Genomic DNA, 26,322 nt, shown 5'->3' on the forward strand with positions numbered 1-26,322 from the left:
GGACAGAACCAAGGCTCCAGTCCATATGTAGCAGAGGATGGCCTTGTTGGGCATCAATAGGAGAAGCCCTTGGTCTTGTGAAGGACTGTTTCCCCACAACAGGGGATTGCTAGGGTGTTGAGGTGGGAGTGGGTGGGTGGGTGGGTGGGAGGGGGAGAATCCTCATCGAAGCAGGGGGAAGGGGTATGAAAGAGGGGGGAAGGGGAATACGTAAATATATAAACTATACAATAAAAAAAAAAAACCCAGAGAGATCAATAGTTAAACAAACAAACCTGCAAAGTCACACTTCTCTATGACATAGACACCTGCAAAAGCATTCCATATATCCTACCGGTTGTCTAGATCTGATCACTATGCATTACGTTAGCAGCATTCCTTAGTGTCTTCCTCTAAAATCACTTCAATAAAATAACTGAAATCCATTTTCAAGGACTAAAACAAAAGCGCATTATAAATAAAAAAGACCTGCCTAATAAAAATCTCTGCATACAGAAAAAAACCGCTCTTTTCTATGGGACTAGACAGTAAGTATTGCGGCTGTTACACACACACACACACACACACACACACACACACACACACACACCCCTACCCCCCAGTGGTCTCATAATAGCCTAAAGATCCAGAATTTCCCAAAATGTATACCCACATACAGTGATACATGACTAGTCAATTCTGCCATTGCCAAGTGAAAGCACCACAGACAGTATGAAAATGAGATATGGATATGTTCCAATAAATTTTTATTTATATATACTAAAATTTGAATTTCATAATTCATGTATCACAAAATACTTTTTTTAACTTTTTCAAACTCTTTAAGATGTAAAAATCTGGACGCTAGAACAATAGCTCACAGGTTAAGAGCAGGGATTGCTCTTTTAGAGAACCCAGGTTTGACCCCAGCACCAACACAATGACTCACAACAGTTTGTGACTCCAGTCCCAGAGGATTCTACACCATACTCTCACCTCCCAGATCATGCACAGAATGTACATACATGCAGACAAAACATCCATACACATGATAAAATACTTGTTTCTTTCTTTTCTTTATTGGGGGGGGGGTGTTATTTTGGGTTTGTTTGGTTTTGGGGTGTTTTTATGTTTTTTTTCAACCCTTATACAAGGTTTCTTTGTGTAACAGCCCTGGCTTTCCTGCAACTTACTTGTAGAACTTGCTGGATTCCCAACTCACAGACCTGACTGCCTCTGCCTTCCCTGAGATTAAAGGCCGGTGCTGCTAGGCCCAGTCCCTTCTGTTTAAACTTTTAAGTATCATTTTTAGTCCATAGGCCATACAACAAAACAAGGAGTAGACTACATTTAAACAAGTAAATAAAGGTTGCCAATCCTTACCTTAAATTATGTTCAAGAACAATTGTAGTCAACTAGTTTAATCTGTTAAATATTAATGTATCGTATACTTATTCTAATTTACCAAGAGAGGCAAGTTTTCAACAGTGTTGCCTTTCAAAAACTAGATGGTTCAACCCAAAAAATTAAGCAAAAACTTAAATGTACGTAAAAACATACCATAGCTCTTGAGTCTGTCAATATATTCAAGTAAACCTAGTCAATGTGTAAAAAGCAAAACAAAGACAAAAAACTACAACCTTGGCCACATTCTGGAAGGACTCCATCCTTTAGATAAATTTCATGGAAAAAAGAGGTAGGTACATATTCAATCACAAATATGGTAACAGATGTCAAAGCCACTACTAGTGTTTGAAGTGGTGGTGAAAGTGTATAATCTATCTTAATAAACACCAGAAAGTAATCAACCCGACAAAAGCCTGACCGTCAGATCTCATCAAAGGCCTCAAAACATGAAATCAATAGCCCAAAGAATCCCAAGTTAAACTCTTCTGCTGCCAATCTTTTAATAATGCAATGAATTAGAAAGCTGATATTTTGCTCATGTCTCCTGTAAAATCATTAATTCTTGATCTTATTTTAGTAATTCACCAATAGCTGCCCAAGAATAAAAAATTTGCTACATGAAACTCAACAGTGTCTTTACTATTTTAAAAATTATGGGGCTGGAGAGATGGCTCAGAGGTTAAGAGCACCGACTGCTCTTCCAGAGGTCCTGAGTTCAATTCCCAGCAACCACATGGTGGCTCACAACCATCTGTAATGAGATCTGATGGCCTCTTCTGACAGATATAGTGTACTCATATACATAAAATAAATAATCTTTAAAAAAAATTATGAAAATTATTTCTTCTATAAAAATGCCTGGGAAATCTTACCAGGCATAATGCAACTAAGGAATGTGTTTCTCCACAGACATATGAGCTAAGGATAATGACCACGACTGTGATCCCAGGATGCTAAATGCTGAGACAAGAAAATCTCAAGTTTAACGTCAGCCCAAGCAACACAGCTAGAGCCTCAAAACAGCCACCAAGTGTCTCTGCAGTTGGCACAGCAGCCCCACTTCTGCTGAGATTTTATGTCCTTCTAGAATCAGCTTCAAATTGCTGCTTATGTTCTCAACTTTCTCCTTGAGAAAAAAGAATCTTAACATATTTACATAAGTTACCCAAAACAAATATTAGTATTATAAATATAATATATACATATCCATAAGCATCATCAATTGGAAATAACTTACCTCAAACAACTACAGCTTGTTCTTTGTGTGGCTTCAACAAAGTCCCAGCTTCCTATTTTATCAGCTGTCTCTTCTTCACACAGGCCACTGGATGTAGCAGAATACTTCCTCCTAAAGTGTGAGTTACAAATTCCTTAGTATAGTCCATTTAGAGCTAAATTTAATCTTTAATTTTATTTAATTTTTTTAAAGATTTATTTAATGTATGTGAATACACAGTAGCTGACTTCAGACACACCAGAACAGAGCATCAGATCCCATTACAGATGGTTGTGAGCCACCATGTGGTTGCTGGGAATTGAACTCAGGACCTCTGGAAGAACAGTCAGTGCTCTTAACCACTGAGCCATCTCTCCAGCCCTATTTATTTATTTTTATTTTTTGTTTTTTTCTTCAAGACAGGGTTTCTGTGTAGCCCTGGCTATCCTGGACTCAGTTTGTAAACCAGGCTGGCTTCAAACACAGAGATCTGACTGAATACCTCTGCCTCTGCCTCCCGAGTGCTAGGATTAAATGCATGTACCACCACAACACAGCTTAAGTTTTACTTTTTAAAACTTAATTTTTCTGTTTTTATTCCATACTCAATTAACCAGCATGCAAATTTTAAATATCAAAATAAATATACAACTGAATATGGTGGTGCATACCTTTAATCTCAACACTTGGGATGACAAGCACTGTGAATTTGAGGCCAGCCTGAACTACATATACACTGAGCGCCAGGCTAGCCAAAGCTATACAATGTGGGAGGGACGGAGGGACAGATGGAAGGACAGACAGATGGACAGACAGGCAGACGGATGGATGGATGGACAGAAGGGTGGGTAGGTGGGTGGATAGATAGGCAAATAAAAATAAAAATACATACTTGTTCTGTAATCTGTTCATATTACATTCTTGCCAGACTCGATCCACCACATGATTTGCTAATTTTCTTGGTATTTTCCCACCATGATGGCTAGTACTGTCAGTGCTGAAGCCATCGGATACTGAAGAAAATTTGACCCACTTCTGTGCAGACTGAGGATCAACTGAAAACAAACAAAAATGATAGAAAGGTAAAAACAAACTGAAAGTAACAAGATGGACTTTTTGTTAATTTGTCAAATGCTTTGGTAATTCTAGTGACATTCTGGGGTCAAAATCTTTTTTTCTTTAAATGCAGAGAGCAAAGACAAGAGCTATCTTGAATCAGAGGTATATAAGGTCCTGGGTTTAATTCCCAGCACCATAAGCAAACTCATATACACAAAACGTGTGTGGGAGCACATGCGTATATGCAGGAATAAGAAGATACCATATCTGTAGCTTTTTCTCAAATAGGTCAGAAAAGGACCAATTTATAATCAATGTATACATACACAGAGGGTAAAAAGCAAAAGTTAAGTGTAAATTTAGATGAGTTTTTTTACATTATACTTATAATTTTCCAGTAAGTTTTAACAATTCCAAAATAAAAATTGCTAAGTACTGATGTACTCAAAAGATCAGATTTGTAGCCAGAGCTTATTGATGAAGGAGCTAGTGTAATACCTGATTGGACTTCCTCAGGAGATGTGGGTGGAGTGAGAGTAACTGAAGACATAGCAGGATCTCTTGTGGAAGCAGGCACTTGATGGATACCCAAGCAGGAAGCTGAACAGTGAGAGGATCCCACAGAACTAGGGGTAGGAATGTCTGATTGAGGGACTAGAACAAAACATGCTGGGTAGATCATTCGGACACCCGCTGAAAACAAAATGGACAAAAAAGAAAAAAGTGAGGGAGAAAAACACAAATCAGCTACCACTGTGGCAGTAGTGGAATTAATTTCAGTAAAAAGCACTGCAGTAAAAATTATCATATATTATATTTATAAAAATAAAGAAATCATTGTATGTGTCTCTGAGTGTAGCTGGACACATGCCAGGGTGCATGTGTGGAGAACAGAGGATAAACTCGGGTGTCAGTCTCCACTTTCCACCTGGTTGAATACAAGTTCTCCAGGCCACTGTATATGCCATGCTAACTTCTAGTCTGTGAGCTTCTAGGTTTACTCCTAACTCAGTCTCCCATCCTGACACAGGAGTACTAGGATTAGAGGAATGCACGATACTGTATTTGGGTTTCATGTAGATTTTGAAACCAAACTCATACCCTCAGACTTGTATAGCAAGTATTTTTAAGCTACAGATTTTCTACTATAAATGTTTTGCTTTTTTTAATTTATGTAGTTGATCAATGTACACTGCATTAACTTATAAATTTAATAAAGATAACGTGGACACTTAAGATCATGGACCATTTTGTCTTCTTGTCTGTTTTAAAGTCTAATAATGTACTGTTTCTCTCATAACTATTCCAATAATAAATCATGTATTTACTGAAACTGAATAATAAGAATAATTTCAACTTTAAAAAAAAGCCATGCATGGTGGTATACATCTGCAATCCCAGGACTCAGGAGGTTGGACAGGCGTGTGTTGAGTCCAAGACCAACCTGGGTTATAAGGCAAAACAGCCCCAAAAAAACTAATAAAAACTCCAAAACTCCCATAAGGTAATCCTTACATGAGACATTTCTATTAGATTGCATTAACTACAGTATCAAAGATGCTAATTCCAGTAATTTGCTCAATTATATATATATATATATATTGTCCATACCTCCCATGTATTTACACATTGTCAGGCTTGACTCTATGCCACATCTTAACAGAGTTAAACATGCTTCGTGGGATTAGTGTGGTCTCTTTTACTTCTTATCTCTGCTCCATAATTAATATGCCCAGAAACAGACCACTTTGCTAACCTGCACCTTGAATATGACATGTGGACTACAGCTAATCTGGAAAGAACTGACTTAGGGAGAACACACCAATGACAGAAGTTATTAAGGAATATTTTGTTACTAAAAGTTTTGCTAAATAGTCAGGCACTATACACAATACAGGCTGTCAACTTTTCTAGCCCCCAAATAACTCCTTCACAGTTACTCTTGTCCCCTTCTTTACCACGTAGACAACAGAGTATATTCCTCTGTCCCAATAACTCTGGCTTGGACAGGTGGCCAGTCTTGACTAATTCCCTAGAGCACATGTGCTATTCCTCTAGGTCATTTTCATCTCAGCAGCAGCTTTAATGGACTCCACTGTTAGGCTTGATCCCTGTTGTTCCTAAGAACACTGTGTCCCAGAACAAAACATGCTGGGTACCAAGTAGACACTGGGTACTTCTTTAACCTGGACTGTACAAGGAGAACATACATAGAGCCATCACAGCCAACCTTGCAGCCCTTATGTGCAGAAAAAGTAAGCAAGAAAAATAAATGTTCAGTATTGAATGCCAAGGAAGCTGTTTGTAATTTAGCAAAATCTAACTAGAATACATAGGATTCCCCTTCAGACTAATATCAGAATCCATACCAACAAGAACTTCTACTGCAGCTAAAGAATCATCTTCCCAATCCATGTCTTCCTGTTTTTCTTCAGACATCTCCTTCAAACCACATGAAATAGGATAGAACTGTTTCCATTCACCAATTAATTTTTTCGTAGCTGAATCAGACATCTTGAAAGCCTGTCCCGTGAGAGTGCCATTTAGTCCAAATGGACTTAAGATAACTAGAAACCAAAGCAGAAATCCAATAAGCAAAGACTTACAGCAAATAAAATCATAATAAACAGTGTTATAATGATGTGAGTCTAATAAAAAAATCCATTATGATCACTCCAAGGAAACAAATTTATCATACATTTTAATATAAAATACAATGCTAAGAGTTTGAAAATAGTTTAAATTTATCCCTACCCCAAATTCAAAATATAATCATATTTCAAAACGATCCAGGAATACCTGCATATCATTCAACTTATTCTGACTCTAAGCAACTTGAAGAAAAAAAATGTACTTATATAAATAAGTCTAAATATTTATGAAGTACTGACACATAAATTTTAACGTGTGCACGCATGCGCGCGCACATACACACACACACACACACACACACGCACACACACGCACACACAGACACATATACTACATTTAAAATTAAAGAAGATACTTCCAGTACTTAAAAAGCAATCCGCAACCTTATAAAACAACTTCTCTAGAGGTCAACAATTCATGGTATAAATGACATCAAAAGTTCCCCTGGGTAGCTATGCTAAAACACAGCTTACACACGAAACCTTGAAATGATTAACATATCCACAATGTAATATGCTATTAAGAGAAAACAGAGAAATGTTAAAATTCCCATTCATATGAATTTTAAATAATTTCACTAATGGTATTTATTTTGTTGTCTTACTAATATAATTGCTAACATGAAAGTTTTAATCTCCAACACTAAAATAAGTAATCAAATGCCTATGACAATAAAATAATCTACCTTGAAATGGGCTATTAGACTGCTGAGCAAGGGTGACATGCTCTTCACTGAGAAGGTACACAGGTTGATGTTGGTTAATTTCCACACTGGTACAAACATTGCTGTCTCCATGCAAGAAAAAGGTGAAAGAGCAGGACAAGTGTTCACTAATAAAGAAGGAAAAGTTATAGTTTAGTGATGATTAATAGCAAAAAAATAGAAAAATAATTTGCTTTGCTTTTAATATTTCAATTTATTTTGAGACAGAAATCCACATATCTCAGGCTAGCCTTAAATTCACTACATAGCCAAGGATGGCTTTAAACTCCTGATCATTCTAACTCCACCTCCTGAGTGCTGGGATTACAAGCATGTTCCACCATGCCCTGTTTATGTGATTCTGGATCCTGGAAACATGAGGTCTCATGCATGAAAGCCAAGCACTCTACTAACTGAACTACATTACCAACTCATCATGCTTTGCTTTATTAAGAAGTTATACCACAGAAATGAATACATTAGCTCAGAAGTCTTTATTATCTGTGGGGGAGAGAAATGATCCATATGAGGAAAGATGAAGTATTCACAACACTTTTATAATGCAAACAGCTTTAAGAAACCAGTTAAAATAAGTTAGATATACCACATATGCAGTTATTACACGATCACAGAAATAAGTCAAGAAAGCGAATTAGAAAATAAATTCTCAGGGCTGAGCTAGAAGAGATAGCCTATTCATTTTGTCTAAACCTAGAAAATACATTCTTAAGGACAGCAGATATATTTTAAATTAAAGGGTAAGAAAATCAAGTGGGAGAAGAGGAATTGGGACAGTATATACTAAGAATCTTTTCCCACACATCTGTCTCAAGCATCGGTCTTAAAGCCGGTTCCTTAAATGATCATTAATCAACTCCAAACCAATATATACATGTACTAGACCTACTTAATATTTTTCAGGAAAAGGCATAAAGAACTAAATTATAGTAAAAGTTATTCTAGAGACCTAATAAAAGTAGAAAATAGTAATAAAAAGGAAAAGACAATGATGGCAAACAACTTTGATCCCAGCACTCGGGAGGCAGAGGCAGGGGGATCTCTGTGAGTTCAAGGCCAGCACGGTCTATGGAGCAAGTTCTAGGAGAGCCAGGACTAAACAGAGAAACCATCTTGAAAAACCAAATTTTAAAAAAAAGTAGAAAGTAATAGAACTGAGAATTTCTTCAGATAGCAGGAATCAACAATGTCTAAAGCCAAAAGAAGTTGAACCTTACAAGTGTTGTGGAAGTCACTAAAGTACCTGACAGCTGGTATGAGGGTATGTTATTGTATCAACTATTCACGTGTCACAGGTTCAACTTTGTTCTCCTCTTACTCCTTTCTCATTAGTGCATGTGAGTAGTCTAGATTTTTCTCTAATAAACACAATACAAAGCCAAAGCAGCTGACATAAAATTAATCTTGTCTTTGGCAATAACAATAAACAATGTCTGAAATTTATAAACTGAGGTCAAGAATTGTAAGATTCGGGGTTGGGGATTTAGCTCAGTGGTAGAGCGTTTGCCTAGCAAGCGCAAGGCCCTGGGTTCAGTCCCCAGCTCCGAAAAAAAAAAAGAATTGTAAGATTCTCTGAAGCTACAGCATTAATTATGAGAAGAACTAAAATAAAACCAGGCTTCTTATAGAAATGGGGTTGAGGTATTCGAGCTGGAAATATTTTTAATAATACCATTCAGTTCTATTTATATTACAATTTCTTTCAATTTTTCTGAAATTGTGAATGCTACCCATTATTTAATGATCATTACATCTTTCTCACCTAGTAAGTTAATTGTGCTTATGTTTTATGATTATTATTCTTCCTGCTGTTTTTGAGATAGGTCTTAATAGTCCAGACTGGCCTCAAACTCCCAAATCTCAGTTTTTACCTCCCAAGTACTGTGATTACACTGATGTGCTGCCATGCTCAGCTTAATTTTTGTTCATATCTAATATGAACATATCTACTATGTCAGAATAATTAAAACCATATTAGAAAGTAAAAAGAGACCACAGAGGAGGTTCCCATGCCCACGCAGCCCCCCAGTCTATTAGTATTTTTCAATAGCCACGCTCTATTTGTTAAAGCACTGACACTGAGCTAATCAGTATTTGGATTAACCACTAGAGCTCTTTTTTTCTCATTAAGAATCTGATCCAAGGGGCTGGGGATTTAGCTCAGTGGTAGAGCGCTTACCTAGGAAGCACAAGGCCCTGGGTTCGGTCCCCAGCTCCGAAAAAAAGAACCAAAAAAAAAAAAAAAAAATCTGATCCAAGATATAACATTTAAACAAGTTTTTTTAAAGATTTATTGATTTTTATTTTATGTATATGGATATTTTGCCTACATATGTGTCTGTGTACCACATGTACGCAGTGCCCTCAGAGGCCAAAAGAGGGCATCTGATTCCCCTGGAACTAGCGATACAGACATCGGAGAGCTTCCAGATGGTACGAGGAATTGAACCCAGGTCTTCTAGAAAAGTTGTTAGTGCTCTTTAAAAAGCTAAATTAAACTTACTTTTCCTCTGATTACAATGCTTACTTTATTGGAATAGGTCTTGGCTGAAGAATTATGAAGATTATATACAGATACTATGATAAACGAGTATAACCTTAGTTATCAAGCCAAGATATGTAAAGAAAGGTAATAGCTCTGACAGCTGTTCACCTCCAAAATATTCATTGCTAGTGCTCATTTAAAACAAACACTCAGTTTTATTGAAGTTATCCAGCACTTCTACTGTCCAGTATGCTCTAGCAATAGCAAGGTACCTGTGTTACCAAGAACATACTAGGCACAAATCTATCCCCAAACAAATTTTTAAAATAACTGCACACACATACACATACACACACACACACTTAATACAACTCTACATTAAACAGTACTGCATTCACATCCATATGCAGTACATATGAAGCTTCTAAATGAGAGCATATGCTATTCATTCATTCAGCAAATATTTTCTGTTAAGCACTTTGGCACTGTACTAAGGCATGAACTTAAGTTAGGTACTATGGGATAAAAAGCAAGTATAGGGTGTTATAAGAATGCCTTAACATGAAGAACTCTGTACTCAAAATGGAATTTTAATTCCTAAAAAGAGAATAGAGTCTGGATCTCATCCCCCAGGTTGTTCCCATGTCCCATGGTGACAGCCATCTACCTACCTTCAAGATTCATCCCTCCCATTTCACCCCTATCGGTCTAGTCTTCCAGCGTTCTTTAAACAGGCCTGCCTTTGTACTCTCAGTTTTTGTCTTTTTCTAAGCCCTCTGAAGTCACCTTCTTTGGAACTCTGTTCAAATAATTTCTTCTAAGTAGGCACTTCACTAAGGAATCTATACTGTTTCTAGTTGCTCTTCTTGGGGTAAGGTGTGTTTTTGCTAAAGGAAGCATTTCCATCATGTAAATATTTTGGTCTTGAAGGTAACCATTAGTGAAAGAGGAATCTGTCTTTCCTCTACATTGTGTCTGCAGTAAGCCTTTGACACAAAGCAATCTGACACATTGATATAAACTATCAATAGAATAAACTATAGAATAAAGTTGGTAGCTGAATTTATTTATAACTAACCATTCAAATCTATTTTCAAATCTATCCTCCATATAATACTCTAAACCACAAATATAATACCATCTTTTTCTTTCTTTTTTTCTTCCATCTTTATTAAATTGGGTATTTCTTATTTACATTGCAAATGTTAATCCCTTTCCCAGTTTCCAGGCCAACATCCCCCTAGCTCCTCCCCCTTCCCTTCTATATGGGTGTTCCCCTCCCCACCTCCCCCATTACTGCCCTCCCCCCAACAATCACTGGGGGTCCAGCCTTGGCAGGACTTAATTTTTTCTTTGCTCCATCATTCCCCGTTTTTACCAATTCCTTTTAACTACATATTTGTAATGCATAGACCTGCATATCTTTTGGGGGTATTATTATCTGATGGGTATACTTTTTGTTCTTTATGTTTTACTATACATCCCAGAGTGGCCTAGTACTTGCTATGTAACCGAAGTTGGCTCGAATTCTGGTACATTTTGTCTTACGTTGGCCCCCTAAGAGTTGGGATTACCACATCCAACTCTGTCTTTTAGGAGTAATTATCAGAGCTCCTGCATTACCTTCTTGCTTCACAGTGCTGCTGGGGATCTTCATGAAAACTAATTGCGATCACGTAACTGGAAAGCCTAAAATCACCCCTAAAATGTTCAGGACTAAATCCAAAAATATTAACATTGTACTTTAATACCTTTAGAATGTGATCCTGGCAAAACTTTGTAAGCCGTGATACTTAACCCACCAAAACCCCCTTTATTTGCCATACACTTATCTCCACATCCTAATCAACTCAAAATTTCTTTAATTCTCTGCCAATTTATAAATACCTGGAAAAAATTTTATCTTTAATATAAGCGTAAAAATTTCATTATTGGTCCCCATTCATCCCCTCCTTTCCTTTGTAAAAGCTGTACTTGGTAACTCCACAGTAACACTATGTGTGTAAGTACAAATTAGTAAATGTGCTCATGTGTGTCCACGCAAGTCAAAGTCAGGTATCTTCTTCAATTGCTCTCCACCTTATTTTTGAAACAGATTCTCTCACTGACCCTAAAGTTTACTATTTGGTCAGCAAGCCAGGGGATCCTCACGTCTCTGTGACTTGCACTGTGATGGCAGGCACACATCATCATGCCTGGCTTTTTATATACACAATGGGGAGGAGCAGCAAGCACTTCTGATGACTAAGTCATCTCCACAACCCACTGAATAGCAATTCTTCAATCGAGCAAAATGGTAATGCTTCCAAAAATATTTGAAAGTATAAGCAATAACCTAAAACAGATATAGGTTCTTTAACTTGAAAAAGAATGGAAGAAAGGAAAAAACGAAGGAAGAAAAGGAGGAGGTAATTTGGTTGGCTGGCTGGTTGTTTTGGAGATCTGAATTATATACCTTCATATCTAAGGCTTCTCTAAACAATTAAGTTCTCCAAAATACTTCTTTTCGCTTTGTGTTTCACTTCTAAAAAGAAATATTAAATTAGGAAACTTACAATTACTTTTTTAGCTCTGCAAACATAGTGACATCATGTTTCAACATAAAGAGGCACTAAGTGTGTCACCAAGGGTGAAACAGTTCATAACATGAGCCACACGTCCTGCTCCTCAAAACAAAACAAAACAAAAGCATGAAGGCCAATCTCTCAAATTCCCCAACAACCTATATGCAACGAGCATTTAGTCGCTTAACTCTTTTTTAATTACATTTTATTTAATGTAAATTTAAAAATTAAATTTTATTTAATTTCATTTATGTGTAGTGTGTGTGCTTATAGGGGTCAGAGGACAACTAGGAGATGTAATTTCTACTCTTCCACATTAGTCTCTAGGACCAAACTCAAACCATTAGGTTTAATGGCAAGTGCCTTTACCTGCTAAGCCATCTCTCTGTCCCCACTTAACTTTTAAATTAGGAGAAGAAAGAGAAAACAAAAACAAAAACAAACAAAAAACCCCTGGGCTTTCTGGTATAAAGTAAAAAACTAGCCACCAAGGAATCTCCGTAAAAAGCTAACATTCCAAAGTCATGCAGCACTGTCCGTCTCTATCTACAACACCCTGTTTTGTAGACAGAGCAGCTCTTACTCCCAGCAAGGAAGACCATCCCACCCATACTGCTAGCAAATGACCTCTATATACTCTTCATACTGCAATATGATTTACAAACCAAGCTTGTATATGATATTGGGAAGAAGTGATCTAAAATAGGACTCAGATTTTTAAGATTCTTACATTGAAAGTAATATTCTAGGCACAGAACATTATAGTACAGAGAATTGCAGGTTAGCACTTATATATTAAATTCAGCATGGCTTCTTTCAGAGAGATAGGTTATCATTTATAGCATCATCCCCTGAGACACCAACAATTAGCACTAAGTGAACAAACGTCTTTAACTACAACGACAAGCCAAGGAACTTACACTGTTAGATACTATACTATTAGGACAGTGAAGGCTACTGTTTGTTTTCTAGATGCTTACACTGTTTATCAATGAGGCAAAAATCAGAGATAAATCCTCAACAACTGTGTCATAGAAATGTTCCTCAACTACATTATAAAATTAAAAGAGTTTTGTTAGTTTCATACATGTTGTATGTGTATGTATGTTCTATGATCATGCCAGGGCACACTAGTGGAAGTCAGAGGGCAACTTGTAGGTGTCTGTCAGTTTTTCCTTTCTACCACATGCGTTCTGGAGAACCATCACAGGTCATCAAGCTTGGTGGCCAAGCGCCTTTACCTGCTAAGCTACATCATAGGCTCCCTAAAAGATTATTTTCTAAAAAGGAAGGAGGAAGAAGAGGAGGAAGAGAAAGGACAATGATGAAGAAGACATACTCCAGATCAAAGAGTTAGCTCCTCTAGGGCTGGACATCCCAGTACTTAGGAAAAGGAAGCAGAGGAATAAAAGAGGCAGCCTGGGTACACAGTGAGACATTACCTCAAAAGAACAAGACATGGAATTTAGCTCTTCTATAACGAGTTTTCTGTTTGCTTGCTTGCCTGCTTTAGAGCAAGGTCTCCTAATGTAGCTTAAATTAGCACTGAACTTGTCCTGTAGGCTGGCCTCAAAGTTGAGATCTTCTGCTTCAACTTCCGAATTACCAAGATCACAGGACAACAGGTGTGTGGCTCCATAAATACATGCACACACCTTGTGTGTGTGTAGTACTAAGAAGCAAATGATCTGTTTTCAGAATTTGTGTTAGGAAGCTATAGAAATAACAATATTCCATTTTGCTGGTAGAGAAGTTGAGGCCCGAAGAGGGTTATATGACTTTGTTTTGTTGTTGTTGTTTGTTTGTTTTTACTTTTGAAACAGGATCTCTCTATGTAGTCCCTGCTGTCTTGGAACTCACTATGTAAACCAGACTGGGCTTCAACAGGCATCTGCCTACCTCTGCCTCTGTACTGAGATTCAAGGCATGTGGCACCACAAGCTATGAGCTATTTTCAAATCAAACCCTTGGAGCTAGGGATGCAGCCCAGTTGTACAGCAGTAGTCTAGCACATGTGAACCCTGGCTTTGATCTCCACATTGATCTGCTCATTCCACACATACATAAACACACATGTATATATTACAAAATCAAGGTATTGACTCAAAAAAAAATCAAAACATCATAATCCTAACAATTAAAATAGACAGAGTTGGGTATTTTTCTAGATCAACATATAAGCAGCCAAAAAGAAACTATGCTCAATAGCCATAGTAATTAAGGAACTACAAATCAGAAACATAGGATACCACTTCACACCAACAAAAATGGTTACTTAACAAACAACCAGTAAATAACAAGCACTGTTAAGGGTGCAATGAGACTGAAACTCTTATATTGCCAATGAAAATGTAAAACACTATAGCCACAATGAGAAACAGTATGGCAATTTTTCAGATAATTAAATTTAAAATTGTCATAAAAAGCAGCAATTTCACTTCTGAGTAGGTAACCACAGAATGAAAAACAGGGACCTGAGGAAATATTTGCACACTAGTGTTTACAACAAATAGACAAAACATAGAAATGACTCAGATGCCAGCCAATGAGCAAGTACACAATACACTAAATGTACAATGGGTTACTGTTTAGTCTTAAAGAAAAAAAACCTCTCGCATGTTACAATGTTGTTAAAACTTGAAGGTATGCCACATGAAATAAGTCACATACAAAATAACAAATATTATATGCTTTCACTTATATGAGGTACTTAAAACGCTTATTAAAAAAACAGAAAAGTTGTTTGCCATGGACCAAAGGGCAGAAAATGTCAATTGTACCACCATGTCAATTTCCTTAACACCATTGAAATACCGGAAAAAGGGCAAAAATGATACATTTTGTTACATGTGTTTTTATAATATTTTAAACCTACTTATCTTAAATTCCTAGATTACTTTTATTCCATGAATTCAATAGTTTCCTATTTTTTATTTTATTTTTCTAATTTTTTATTTATTTATATTTATTTGTGTTGATTTTGAGGCAGTCTCACTCTATAGCTCTAGCTGTCCTGAAGTCTCTCTGTAGACCAGGCTGGCCTCAAACTCACAAAGATCCTTCTGCCTCTGCTTCCCAGGGGCTGAGAAAGGCAGGTGCCACTATGCCCAGCTAACAGCTTTCAAATTTATACATTAAGGTTAGCCCATGTAATAGGCTCAGCACAAGCAATAATTTGATTGATTGACTGACTGACTGACTGATTGACTGATTACAGGAGCTCATACATCATAGGATGACCTCAAACTCATATGTAATCAACCATAAACTTCTGGTCCTCCTGCCTCCACTTCCCAAATACAAGAGAGGTACTACAGACTAAACTGAGGACTTCGTGCTGTTAGGCAAGTCCTCCACTTAACAGCCCCAGTCCTGTTATCAATAATCTTTAGATGTTCTCCAGATCATTTCCATACTCAGACAACTTTACGAGCCACTATTAATCAGCAATGTCCAACATTCTTAATATGTCCATGAACAAAGTATCTATCCGAAAATCCCAAAGAATGTATCATTGAATGAATATTCTATTACTTCTACACATTTAGTGAACATATTACTGAACATTATAAAAAAAATCCTTAAAAAACAATTACTCTATGAAGTTTGAAGTCTTTAATTCTTTCCTTTTGCTATTCTCTGCTTTTACTATTTACTATTACTCTTTAAAAAGATCTAAGTGTACAAAATATAATCGTCTGCCTAACAGGGCTTACAAGTTCTGTTTTTCATGTCCTGGCAGTCAGCTCCAGCCCTTAGTCCTGTGTAGCACTGTAGAAACTGCTATGTGCTTACACTTCATTACCTATAAAGCTAGAGAAACCGTAGGAATGTTTTAAGATTTGCAGTCATTTACAGTAAACCCTTAACTATGAACAGGGCCTTATCAGTCCTACTTAGGCCAAGCTCCCTTACTGACTTCCTCATTTCATAAAAGTCTCATTAGCATCTAAAAACAATCATGAAAAAAGATTTGTTTGAAGTCAATTCTAAGAACAGTAGTAGAAAATAGAAGTAAGAAAAAAAATCAGTGAAAAGGGGAAAAAGTCATTCTTAGGGCGTAATTTTCCTCAAAATATTCCTGGAAAAGATGAAAATGTTAAAAGCGATAGAAATCCTAATGATTTAAGCACCATAACAAAATCCGTTGGGGTACAGGTAGCATAGCACCCTGCAGGATCAGACTCAGTAAGAGCAAATCAGTTCTAGAAAAACTACAGGGGTGGGCTGGGCTAGGGTGTGGTGGACAGTTTGAAGAAATAACTAAGCCTAACTGGGCAGATAGTGGATACCTTGACACAGGGACCTTTGGGACTCTACCACACACAACTTGATTCCAGGCAGAGAGCACCCGGTACTGGACAATAAGCAACCAACATTAACAAGTTAAGTTTAATTAACAAGTTAAACTAGTTGTTAAACAATCACCATGTAATTATAATCATTTGGACTATGGCCAATCCAAATCAAGATATGCTCTGAGGATAAAATACACACTCAAAGGCCTCACAATTAAAAAAAAAGGAAATATCTCAGAGATAGATTTATGCTCTAAAAAGTATTTCAAGTGTACCAAACTAAGTAAAATATTCTTAAAATTAGTTTCACCTTACTTGGGCTTTAATTTTATTGGGGGAGGGGCGCATACACACACACACATATGTAATAACAGTGTAACAGAAACTTTACACTATGCACGTGGCTCCTGTCTACTTTATTTCTTTACGCTACCCAAGAAAATTCAAAGAAAAGAAACATATTAGTAAAGGAGACACAGTAATACATGCCTACAGGCTCAGTTCAAGGCCAAGCTAGACTACATAAGCATGACACTCTCTCAAACAATAATGACAACACATAACAATACCTATGACCTTGAACTTTTCAGAGGTAGTAAGAGATCCAAGGAACAAAGATCACCCTAAACCTATTAACTGCTACCAATTCCTTTCCATGAGAGATTTATATGTCACAGTGTTTATTTTTAATTAATTTTAGAGATCAGGAGATAATGTAGAAGCCACATGTAGGAGTAAATAGTTTTATTATTGCACTTTAAAGCATAAAAGCATATTATTTTGCCTATTGATTTTTAAAAAAAAATCACTAGATCAACTGCTTGCATAAAACACTAAAAACTATGTTAGTTATAAAGGCAACATCATCCAAAAGAAGTTTCTAGGGTTGGGGATTTAGCTCAGTGGTAGAGCGCTTGCCTAGCAAGCGCAAGGCCCTGGGTTCGGTCCCCAGCTCCAAAAAAAAGAAAAGAAAAAAAAAGAAGTTTCTACAATGATAAGATGCCCCATCTCTGAACCATTATTATACAAAACAACAGCCATTATATAGAATAAGAATTTAAAATGTAGCTTATGAAACTAAAGAAGTAATTTTTATCTTAATTTCAGTGTATTGGGTTTAAATAGCAGCAAGCAGCTAGTGACTATCACAGTGAACAGTACAGGCACAAAATATCTTTAAGAGGAGAAAAAGCTTTGTTTTTCAATATTTCATCCTAATGTTCTTTTCCTTTTCTTTCTTTAAGAGTTAAGGGGAAATTGTGGTTCAATAAGACTCACTATGTAATCTGGGTTGATCTTGAACTTGCAACTTCAGTCTCTGAAGTACTGGCATTACAGACAGACATGTGCCACCATGTCAGTTTTAATATTCTAATTACGACAACTTACCACAAATGCTTGAAATATTCTATTCCTATCCTTCCCCTCAAAACAGAAACCAGGAACATCTTAATCTTTGTGGGTCAGGTTCTTTCCCAGGACAGAAAAACACACAAAACCAGTCTTGATCCTATCTCCTTTTTGTTATATCTACCATGTATCCATTTTATCCCGGATTTATACGTGTCTATGTGTGTATATGCACGCTCACCTATGTATGTTTTGTAAAATATGTTGCCTTTTAAAATTGAGGCTAAAGATAATATATAAAATAAAGATGTCAAAGACTAATAAAATTAGTAATACTGTTTTCATAAAAAGTTACATATCTACCACTGAATGTATGGGATAAGATTATAGTATATATTAAAATCAAATACTAGCCAGATGTGGTAAATCCTGCCTGTAAACCCACCATTCTGAACACTGAGGCATGAGGAGCACCACAGATTCTAGATTAGTCTAGGCTACACAGTTATTCCAGGCCAGTCTGAGCTACGAATTTTATAATACTGTATATAATATCATCTGCTACTTAGCAAGATCTCCTATGCCAGTATATACTGTAAGACATCATTATCAGTTGCCTCAAAAAAGAGTTGAAGATCAATTTCCTTCTGTCCTGTACATCTTCCTTCAAGTTTTTAAAACTTGGTAAGCAAGAGGCTGGGGAGATTAGCTAAGTGGATAAAGATATTTGCCATCAAACATGTCAATAAGTTATGTTCCCAGGAGCCACATAACAGAAGGTAACAAACTTCCAAAAGATATTCACAGACATGCTATGTAGCATGTGAAGGCCATCATTCACATACATACATACAAACATAAATATACACACAGAGAAACGGGGTGTGGATTAATAAGTAAATGTAATAATTAAAAAAAAAAAGTTAAGCTAGTACAGAGGGACCTACCTATATTACCAACTAGTAGAAAGGTAAGGTAGGAAGATCAAGTGCACTAGGAATCAATGGACAACACAATGAGACCTGGCTCAAAAGAAAAAAAACTCTTGCCAAATGAACAAACTTAACTGTCCACTCAGCAAAATGGTTATAACAGATTCAACATGACAAAATGTTTACCAAAATATAAACTCAATAATACTCTTATTCCAGAGTCTTACTTGGATATACTATCAAGCATCTCAAGTATAGAAAGTCACTGGTTCTTTTAAGATTTATTTATTTATTTTATGTATATGAGCACACTGTAGCTGTCTTCAAAAACACCATAAGAGGACATCAGATCCCATTACAGATGGTTGTGAGCCACCATGTAGTTGCTAGGAATTGAACTCAGGACCTCTGGAAGAACAGTCAATGCTCCTAATTGTTGAGCCATCTCTCCAGCCCGAAAGTCACTGGTTCTTACACCATCCAATTTGCTTATAATCTCACTAGCAAACTTAGTGACTAGCACAAAATCCATCTAACTGCAGAACAACCCCTCAACTATTTAAGATAAAATATCAGATTTTTTTTATACAATTATCTAAAGACTAACTTGTTTGAATGGTTAATTACTCATAGATTTAAGGGTTCTTTATACCTATTCTCAATGCACAATAACTATAAGGTGACTCCACTTCTTGTCTTTCAGTCCCTGCAAACTACTAGACAAATTAACTATGTCTGCGTCCCTATATCTTCCTGGACTTACCATGTGGTGCATGCCACAATTCCAACTACTCTGGAGTCTGACACAGGAAGATTACAAGTTTGAAGCCAACTTGGGCAACTCAGAAAGGTAGCCTCAAAATAAAAATACAACTAAATGCTAGAAATACAACTCAGTGGGGAGAGCACTTGCTTGGCATGTATTTGATCCCTATTACCACAAAAAGGATAGGGAGACAGAGAGACAAGACAGACAATATGGACAGAGGCAGACAGTGTGCGTGTGTACGCGCGCGTGTGTGGTACAGAAGCAGCAAAGAGATCATGGAGAATGTCTTACTCTACCACTCTCCATCTTAGCCTCCTGAAACAGAACCTAGAGCTGGGCTGGCTGCCAGCAAGTGCCAGGGACCCTCCCAGCACCACCTCCCACAGTGAGTGCTGTGGTTTTAGACCTGCTCCACACCATGCCCAGAGTTTACACACACACACCAACAACTAAAGAAAGAGTCCATAAATGTAAATGAGAGCAAGAGAGAATAAGGGGTAGGGAGGGAATAGAGGGAGAAAGGAAAAGAAAAAAATATATAACTATCTCAAAAAATTAAAAACATATTTTCCCATTAAAAATAAAATCTGGTCAGGCAGTGATGGCACACACCTTTAATCCCAGCACTTGGGAGGCAAAGGCAGGTGAGTCTCTGTGAGTAAGAGATCAGCCTAGTATACACAGTGAGCTCCAGGATACCTAAGGCTATACCATTTAGTAAGATCTTATCTCAAAAATAAAGCTTGCCCTAAAGATCTATGTACCTCCATCTGCAACTTTCCTACTTTTTTGTGTCATAAATCTAATCCAGAGCTCAAGAAAATTAAATCCCCTAAAATTAAACACATCTTATGCAGAAGAACACCAATTTACTTTAAACAACTTTAGATTGGAGAATTTAGGGGCTGAAGATGGCTCAGAAGTTAAGAACGCTGGCTGCTCTTACAGGGAACCTGGGTTCCACTCCCACCTCCCATGTGGCAGCGCACAATCATCTGTGACTCTAGTTCCAAAAGATCCAAAACCCTCTTCCGGCCTCCTCACACATCAGGCACTCACATGCTACACAAGCATTGGAGATATTCATGTAAAACGCATAAACATACATGTAAAACAAAAATAAATCTTTAAAAATTAAATGAGTCAGCCCTATCAGACATCAATCAGGAGTTCAAGGTCAGTCTATTCTGCAAATCAAGTTCCAAGCCAGGCAGGTCCACACAGAGAGACACTGCTCAAACAACAACCAAAAATAAAAAGTATATGTATATTTTTTATATTTTTACAACAACATGTAGCTCATTCCCATTGCAATAAAATTCTCAAAATGTAGAAAGGGAGAGGAAAGTAATTATAAAAATTAAATACTTGTAGTATTTTGCCAACATTAACTTCTGAATATGTCTGTAAAATATATTAACTCTTTATTATATACATCTCATAAAACTAGCAAACAACTATCAAAAGAGGAAAATAGGATAGCTTACCTTTTATTTATAGGTTTTTCATCTTTCTCATATGGCTTCACAAACCACTTGCCAATTCGTACAAAGTTTCGGTTCATTAAACATCGTTCTAACAGATTGTGAACTGCTTTGAAAAGCAAAGTACGGCATTCATAGGAAAGGCCATTCTCCCATACTCCATCTTCCTCTTCTAAAGAAAAAATCAAGTACAAAGTAAGTTAGTGAGACTACATCTTCTCAGACAGAACTCAATATGTGGCAGACCGATGTCTGTATCCATAGCTCTCTCCTTTACCTCAGAATACAGATCTGCAACCTTTCGATCTCTTCAACTGAAGGGGGGGGCTGTTTGTTTGTTTGTTTTAGAGTCTCACTATTTAGACCTGGATGGGATGGAACTTAGTATGTAGCCAAGGCTGGTCTGGTCCTTGACAGGGAACCTGGCCTCTATCTCCTGAGTGTGAGGATAACAAATATGCACCACTAGGTGTTCTTTAACACATCTTTAAACATCAAAGTACCAGGTTTCAAAGATATCCTACAAGACAGACAATGTCTAAGAGCTCTACAAAACTGCCCAAAAACTATATTCCACAATATAAAAGATAGCAATGGTATCATAAACATAAAGACTTGTTTTCTGTATTTTGAAAAAGGGTATTTTCTTGTATAACATAGAAAATACTAAACATACCATATGATGCCTGTTTCTAAACTGCTCACTTTGTCCTAATTCCTCTAATCATTTAACCTGAGGTGGGGGAGGGGCAGACAGCGGAGCCAGTTAATAATTAAACTCAAAACATTTCATGACCATCAGCATTCTAATCTATGACTCAACTACAAAACTCAGTGACGAGTATAAAGGAAGCTGCTGCCACGATGTGTTAATTATCAAATAGATCTCATTTCAGTGATTCACATGAGTATTCAGTAAAGGAGGAAATATAAACATATTTTAAATGACATCAGTCATAAGAAGTATTGCTCTTCACTAACTACATAGCCTCAAATCTATTAGTCACTCTAAGTTTCAGGGGTAGTGGGTAGGGGACAGAAATCAATCACTGGTAAGTCTGGACACAGTTCAGAGAACAAAATTCACTCTTTCATCTATAATGAAACATTCAATAAAGGTAACAAAAAATGATAGATACCACTTTAGCAATTTACATATTATTTTGTTAGCCCAAATATAATTAAGAATTTTCTATACTATATCTTTATATGACCTTTCCTTTGTCTTTCTTTTTAACCCAGTTGTCCTGAAGCCAACTATGTAGACCAGGCTGGCCTTGAACTCTCAGCAATCCTCTTGTCTCAGGATCCCAATACTTAGTACTGGGATTGTATGTATATGAGCTACCACTCCCAGCCATAAACATTTTTTAATTATGTACCATCATCTTTTTTTCTTGAGACAGGAGTTTGCTCTGTGAGGCTAGCCTTGAACTCATGATCTTTCTGTCTCAGCCTCTCAAGCCTCTCAAGTGTTGAGGTTACAGACCTATGCCACTACGTCTTGCTCTCATTTAATTTTCAAATAAAACAAAAGGACAAATATTTCTCACTTCACAAACTTACATGCTGAACCTAGAAAAATAACATTTACTATGAGCTTTTGAATAAAAACAGAGATGTATTAAAAGTGACATTCGGTTTATATTCAGAATGTATTACAACAAATGATCAGAGTAAACATTAACTAAAAACCATAATGACAGTGGACTTTAACTGCACTGGAAACTGCCACTACAAAGGTTAATGCTGATTTTATGTTGTTCTTTCAAGTGTTCTTTCCTAAATCACTGTCAGGCCTTTCAAAGTAACTAAGATTGTTCCTCTATAGAAAAACAAAGGAAAATGGTAATACTCGCAGGCTAGAATAAAGTAATTTTAAGTAGGAAAATTTCACATTCAGTATGTTAGAGATCCTTATCTACTTCACTTAAAACTAAAATGCTTATGGGTCTCATCTTATTATAAAGATATTCTGAGAGAAAAGGAGTGGGCGCACAGTGACTCCACTTATTTAAGGTCTAGATCACAAGCATATGTGTGAGCTGCTAAGAGAAAAAAGAATCCATCTTTTAGCTTAGCAAGGACCTCTGATTTCAAAGTCAAATAGCTTCATTAAAACTTGTATCTCAAATTACATGACAATAGAAATACATGTGTTCATAATTCCAAAAGAAATATGACAGGAACTGCTCCCAGTTCTCCACCAGTTCAATGTCCTTTATTACCTTCAAAACTCCCTATCTTCTCAACAACACAATGGTTCTAACATTTGCATTATAGAAGTAGCCATTATCAAAATAGACTGCTTAACTATTGCCAAGTTTTAAGAAGACATAAGATACAGTTACTTCTATACATATCTAAGCTACAAGTTATTATTCATTTAAATTAATTATTTTAGATTAATTCAAATAAATTCGTTTAAAATTTACAAATAATTTACCTCTTTAACTGTTTACTACAGTTTAAAACAGGAGTATTAAGTACAAAGTTCCAATTCACTAAAAGACTGTTTTGAACCAATAATAGCTCAGCAAGCCTAGCGACCTGGGTTTGAGTCCCAGGATCCATTTGGTAGAAGGCAAGAACAGATGCCCACAGATGTTCTCTGAACTCCACATGTGTGCACTGTATGTGTATAGCCAGACATACACAGTAACAAAATAAATACATAAATGTAGTTTATATTTTTACAAAAAGACTGTTTAGCAAATTACAAATTGCTTTGTGTTTAAAAACAAAAATCTTTAGAAAAGCAAAAGTTACAATTGTTTATACATTTTTTACATGTCCTAAAAACTATGATTTTATTTTAAAAAATCTATTTCAACTAAATTTAAGCTAAGAATACCAAATGTGGTTTGGATAACCAAGGCCAGCAAGATAGTTCAGTGGGTAAAGTGTGTGCTGCCAAGCCTGATGACCTGAGTTTGATCCTCAGAATGTATGAGACTAGAAAGAGAAATAATTGCACAAAGTTGTCTTCTGACTTCCACATGTATTCAGTGCACATGTCTCTCCTCCTACACACACACACACACACACACACACACACACACACACACACACACAATGTATGCACATACATTTTTTTGTGAAAGAAGCATTAATTCTCAAGGACTTGTCTCATTGCTTTAACTTTTATCTAGAGAAATTTAATATGAACTTAATACTTTCAGAAGAACAGAATGCTCTTCTTGTTCCAAAAGCTCATAATTCTCATTAGTACAAACAGGAACACCTAAGGCAAAAAAAAAAAAAATCTCTAAAATACACCTTCCATCTACATGGTAAGTGCAACTATTTACACTACTATTGGAAGTGACCAAGAACTATTCCATTTTCATTTTTCATGGCTAATGAAATATTAACTCCTAATAAAATACCCAATAAAAAGTCTAAAGAAATTTGGGTTCTGTTTTGGGAAGAGTGTCACCTAAAAACAAAAAGTGTATACTGAATCAAGTTTCTAATACCCTGCTGTTGTAAGAACAAGAAGTACTTTCTACATACTGTACTCACAGATATAAACAGTGAATGGCAGAACCATCTACCTAAGACAAGTACTATGTATCTCTTCTCTTTAATTAAAAGATCCTTGAATATCAACACCAGCACTGTAACAAGGAGAGAAAGGGGGAGAGAACACATGGAAGCTTTAACAGGCACTTTAGACCTTAACCAGAGGCTAATGGGAAAAAGTCTGCTTAATGCACTTAAATAAATAAATGTTTTCCTCCTCTTGTATCTTTAATCCCCAGAGAAAACACGTTTCCATTCTGTTTTTAGTACTTTTCCATTACTATTGGTATTAAAACTCTTAACCATCAGTGTTACTCAAAAAATTTTGCAAATTATTTGTAGAGTGCAACACAAAAGTTCAAATGCTAAAGAACACAGATTATAGGAGTGCCAAAGGATGTGTCATAGGTCATCAAAATAATTATGATTAGAAAAAGAAATCAGTATCAAAAGCAAAAGAGTTGACACAACCATATTCAATATTTTCCTAAAAAAAAATGACCTCTTTAAATATCTCCATGGTGATCAGCCGATTTTTAAAAAGGCATCTTTTCCCTATAATTTTGCTAAACAACTAAGATGCAACATATGCCAATGAATAAGGAATGACACAAAAATTAGCATGTTAGAAAATAGTACAGATTTCTTGAAAAAAAAATCAACATGTCAAAATCAGTGTTTTTCTTAATAATTATTTCTCATTCATAACTCATTAAATCAACAAATATCACTAACTGCCTTAAGCTATCACATCATTCACTCAGGGCCAAAAGAACTTGAAAATTTATTTAAAACAGCTTAGTGAGGTGATTGTTATATCTGACATGACAATCTAAATGTTAACACTTTCTTGCTCAAAAAAAGATACTACAGAGCACACACACAGTCACCACCCCTAAGACTAGCCAAGGAAATGGGACACAGTTTAAGAATTTTAAAACAAAGATAGAAGTAACTCTTCAGCACATCTTAGCTTGCTGCCTTTGTGTCTATCAACTCTGCTAAACGCTGCCCGTTAAGGTTAAAGTCCACTATAATTAATGTCCTCTGATAAAAGCATCCAAAATTAAATCTGGAATAATGACCCAGTTAGGCAGCATGCATTATGAAACTCTACTATAACGAAAGTATCTGGATATGTTGTTAAACTCCTATATAGAGACCTCCAAAACCACAAAAAAAGAACAAGTATTTTTAGCCTTGATTCAGCATATTTTTTCCTTGAGAAATCCAGTCTCATCATAATCTACCTTATGATTTTTTTAAGAAAACAATCTTGGGAGAGGGAATTGTTTTGTTTTTAAGAATAAAAAAACAATGGCTGCAATAAAATTTCAAACTCTTAGGATACAGAATAAAAAGGCACAGAAATGTTCAAAGACACACCAAATGAAATTATACAATCTTGCTTTTTAAAACAGCAAACTAACAGTACATGTAAAGGAGCCAATCAATCATGCCCATTGGAGACCTGACAGGAACCAGTGAGCTAAGATTTCCCATCACCAACTTCACATCTCTGTCATTCATTATCACACAACTACTAAACAACTCGAAAACCTGTAACCAGAAAATTCTTCTCTAATTCTTTTTCTACCAAAATAAACCAACATGGATTCAACTGTCCATTATCCTAGAAATACAATAAAAACTCGTATATTAGCTTTTAAATTCAAGGGATTTTTCTTTTTAAACAAATGTCTTTCTGGAATGCTATACTTAAGCTAATACGAATGAGCACAAATCCTTATCCAAAAATCATCAGGCCTTCTCAAATTACTTTGCAAGACAGCATCAAGTACTACTGATACAAAATAAGGAAAAATTCAAAGTGTGGAATACAATTTACTCGGTTTATGTTTTCTGGCTATACATTAGCTA

General features: G+C 36.2%; 2 protein-coding genes across 5 annotated transcripts in view; both read right to left on the minus strand.

The window, feature by feature from the left end:
* Positions 1 to 26,322, minus strand: part of LOC134480843 (large ribosomal subunit protein eL21-like) — a 1,068,210-nt gene that overhangs the window by 1,033,958 nt on the left and 7,930 nt on the right. The window lies entirely within an intron of this gene.
* The window catches only part of Med13 (mediator complex subunit 13), a 90,261-nt gene that overhangs the window by 57,773 nt on the left and 6,166 nt on the right, over positions 1 to 26,322 (minus strand). For all 4 annotated transcript variants that reach the window (XR_005489839.2, XR_005489840.2, NM_001415085.1 and 1 more), the window contains exons 3-8: positions 20,920 to 21,088; positions 6,999 to 7,144; positions 6,031 to 6,228; positions 4,160 to 4,354; positions 3,495 to 3,657; positions 2,624 to 2,734 (exon numbers count right to left, since the gene is read on the minus strand). Coding sequence is in view for 2 of the 4 variants with exons in the window: in NM_001415085.1 (NP_001402014.1) it covers positions 2,624 to 2,734; positions 3,495 to 3,657; positions 4,160 to 4,354; positions 6,031 to 6,228; positions 6,999 to 7,144; positions 20,920 to 21,088 (982 nt within the window). In the remaining 2 variants the exon portion in view is untranslated. The remainder of the gene's footprint in view (positions 1 to 2,623; positions 2,735 to 3,494; positions 3,658 to 4,159; positions 4,355 to 6,030; positions 6,229 to 6,998; positions 7,145 to 20,919; positions 21,089 to 26,322) is intronic.

This window comes from Rattus norvegicus, chromosome 10 (assembly GCF_036323735.1).
Source record: "Rattus norvegicus strain BN/NHsdMcwi chromosome 10, GRCr8, whole genome shotgun sequence".
Lineage (NCBI taxonomy): Eukaryota > Metazoa > Chordata > Mammalia > Rodentia > Muridae > Rattus > Rattus norvegicus.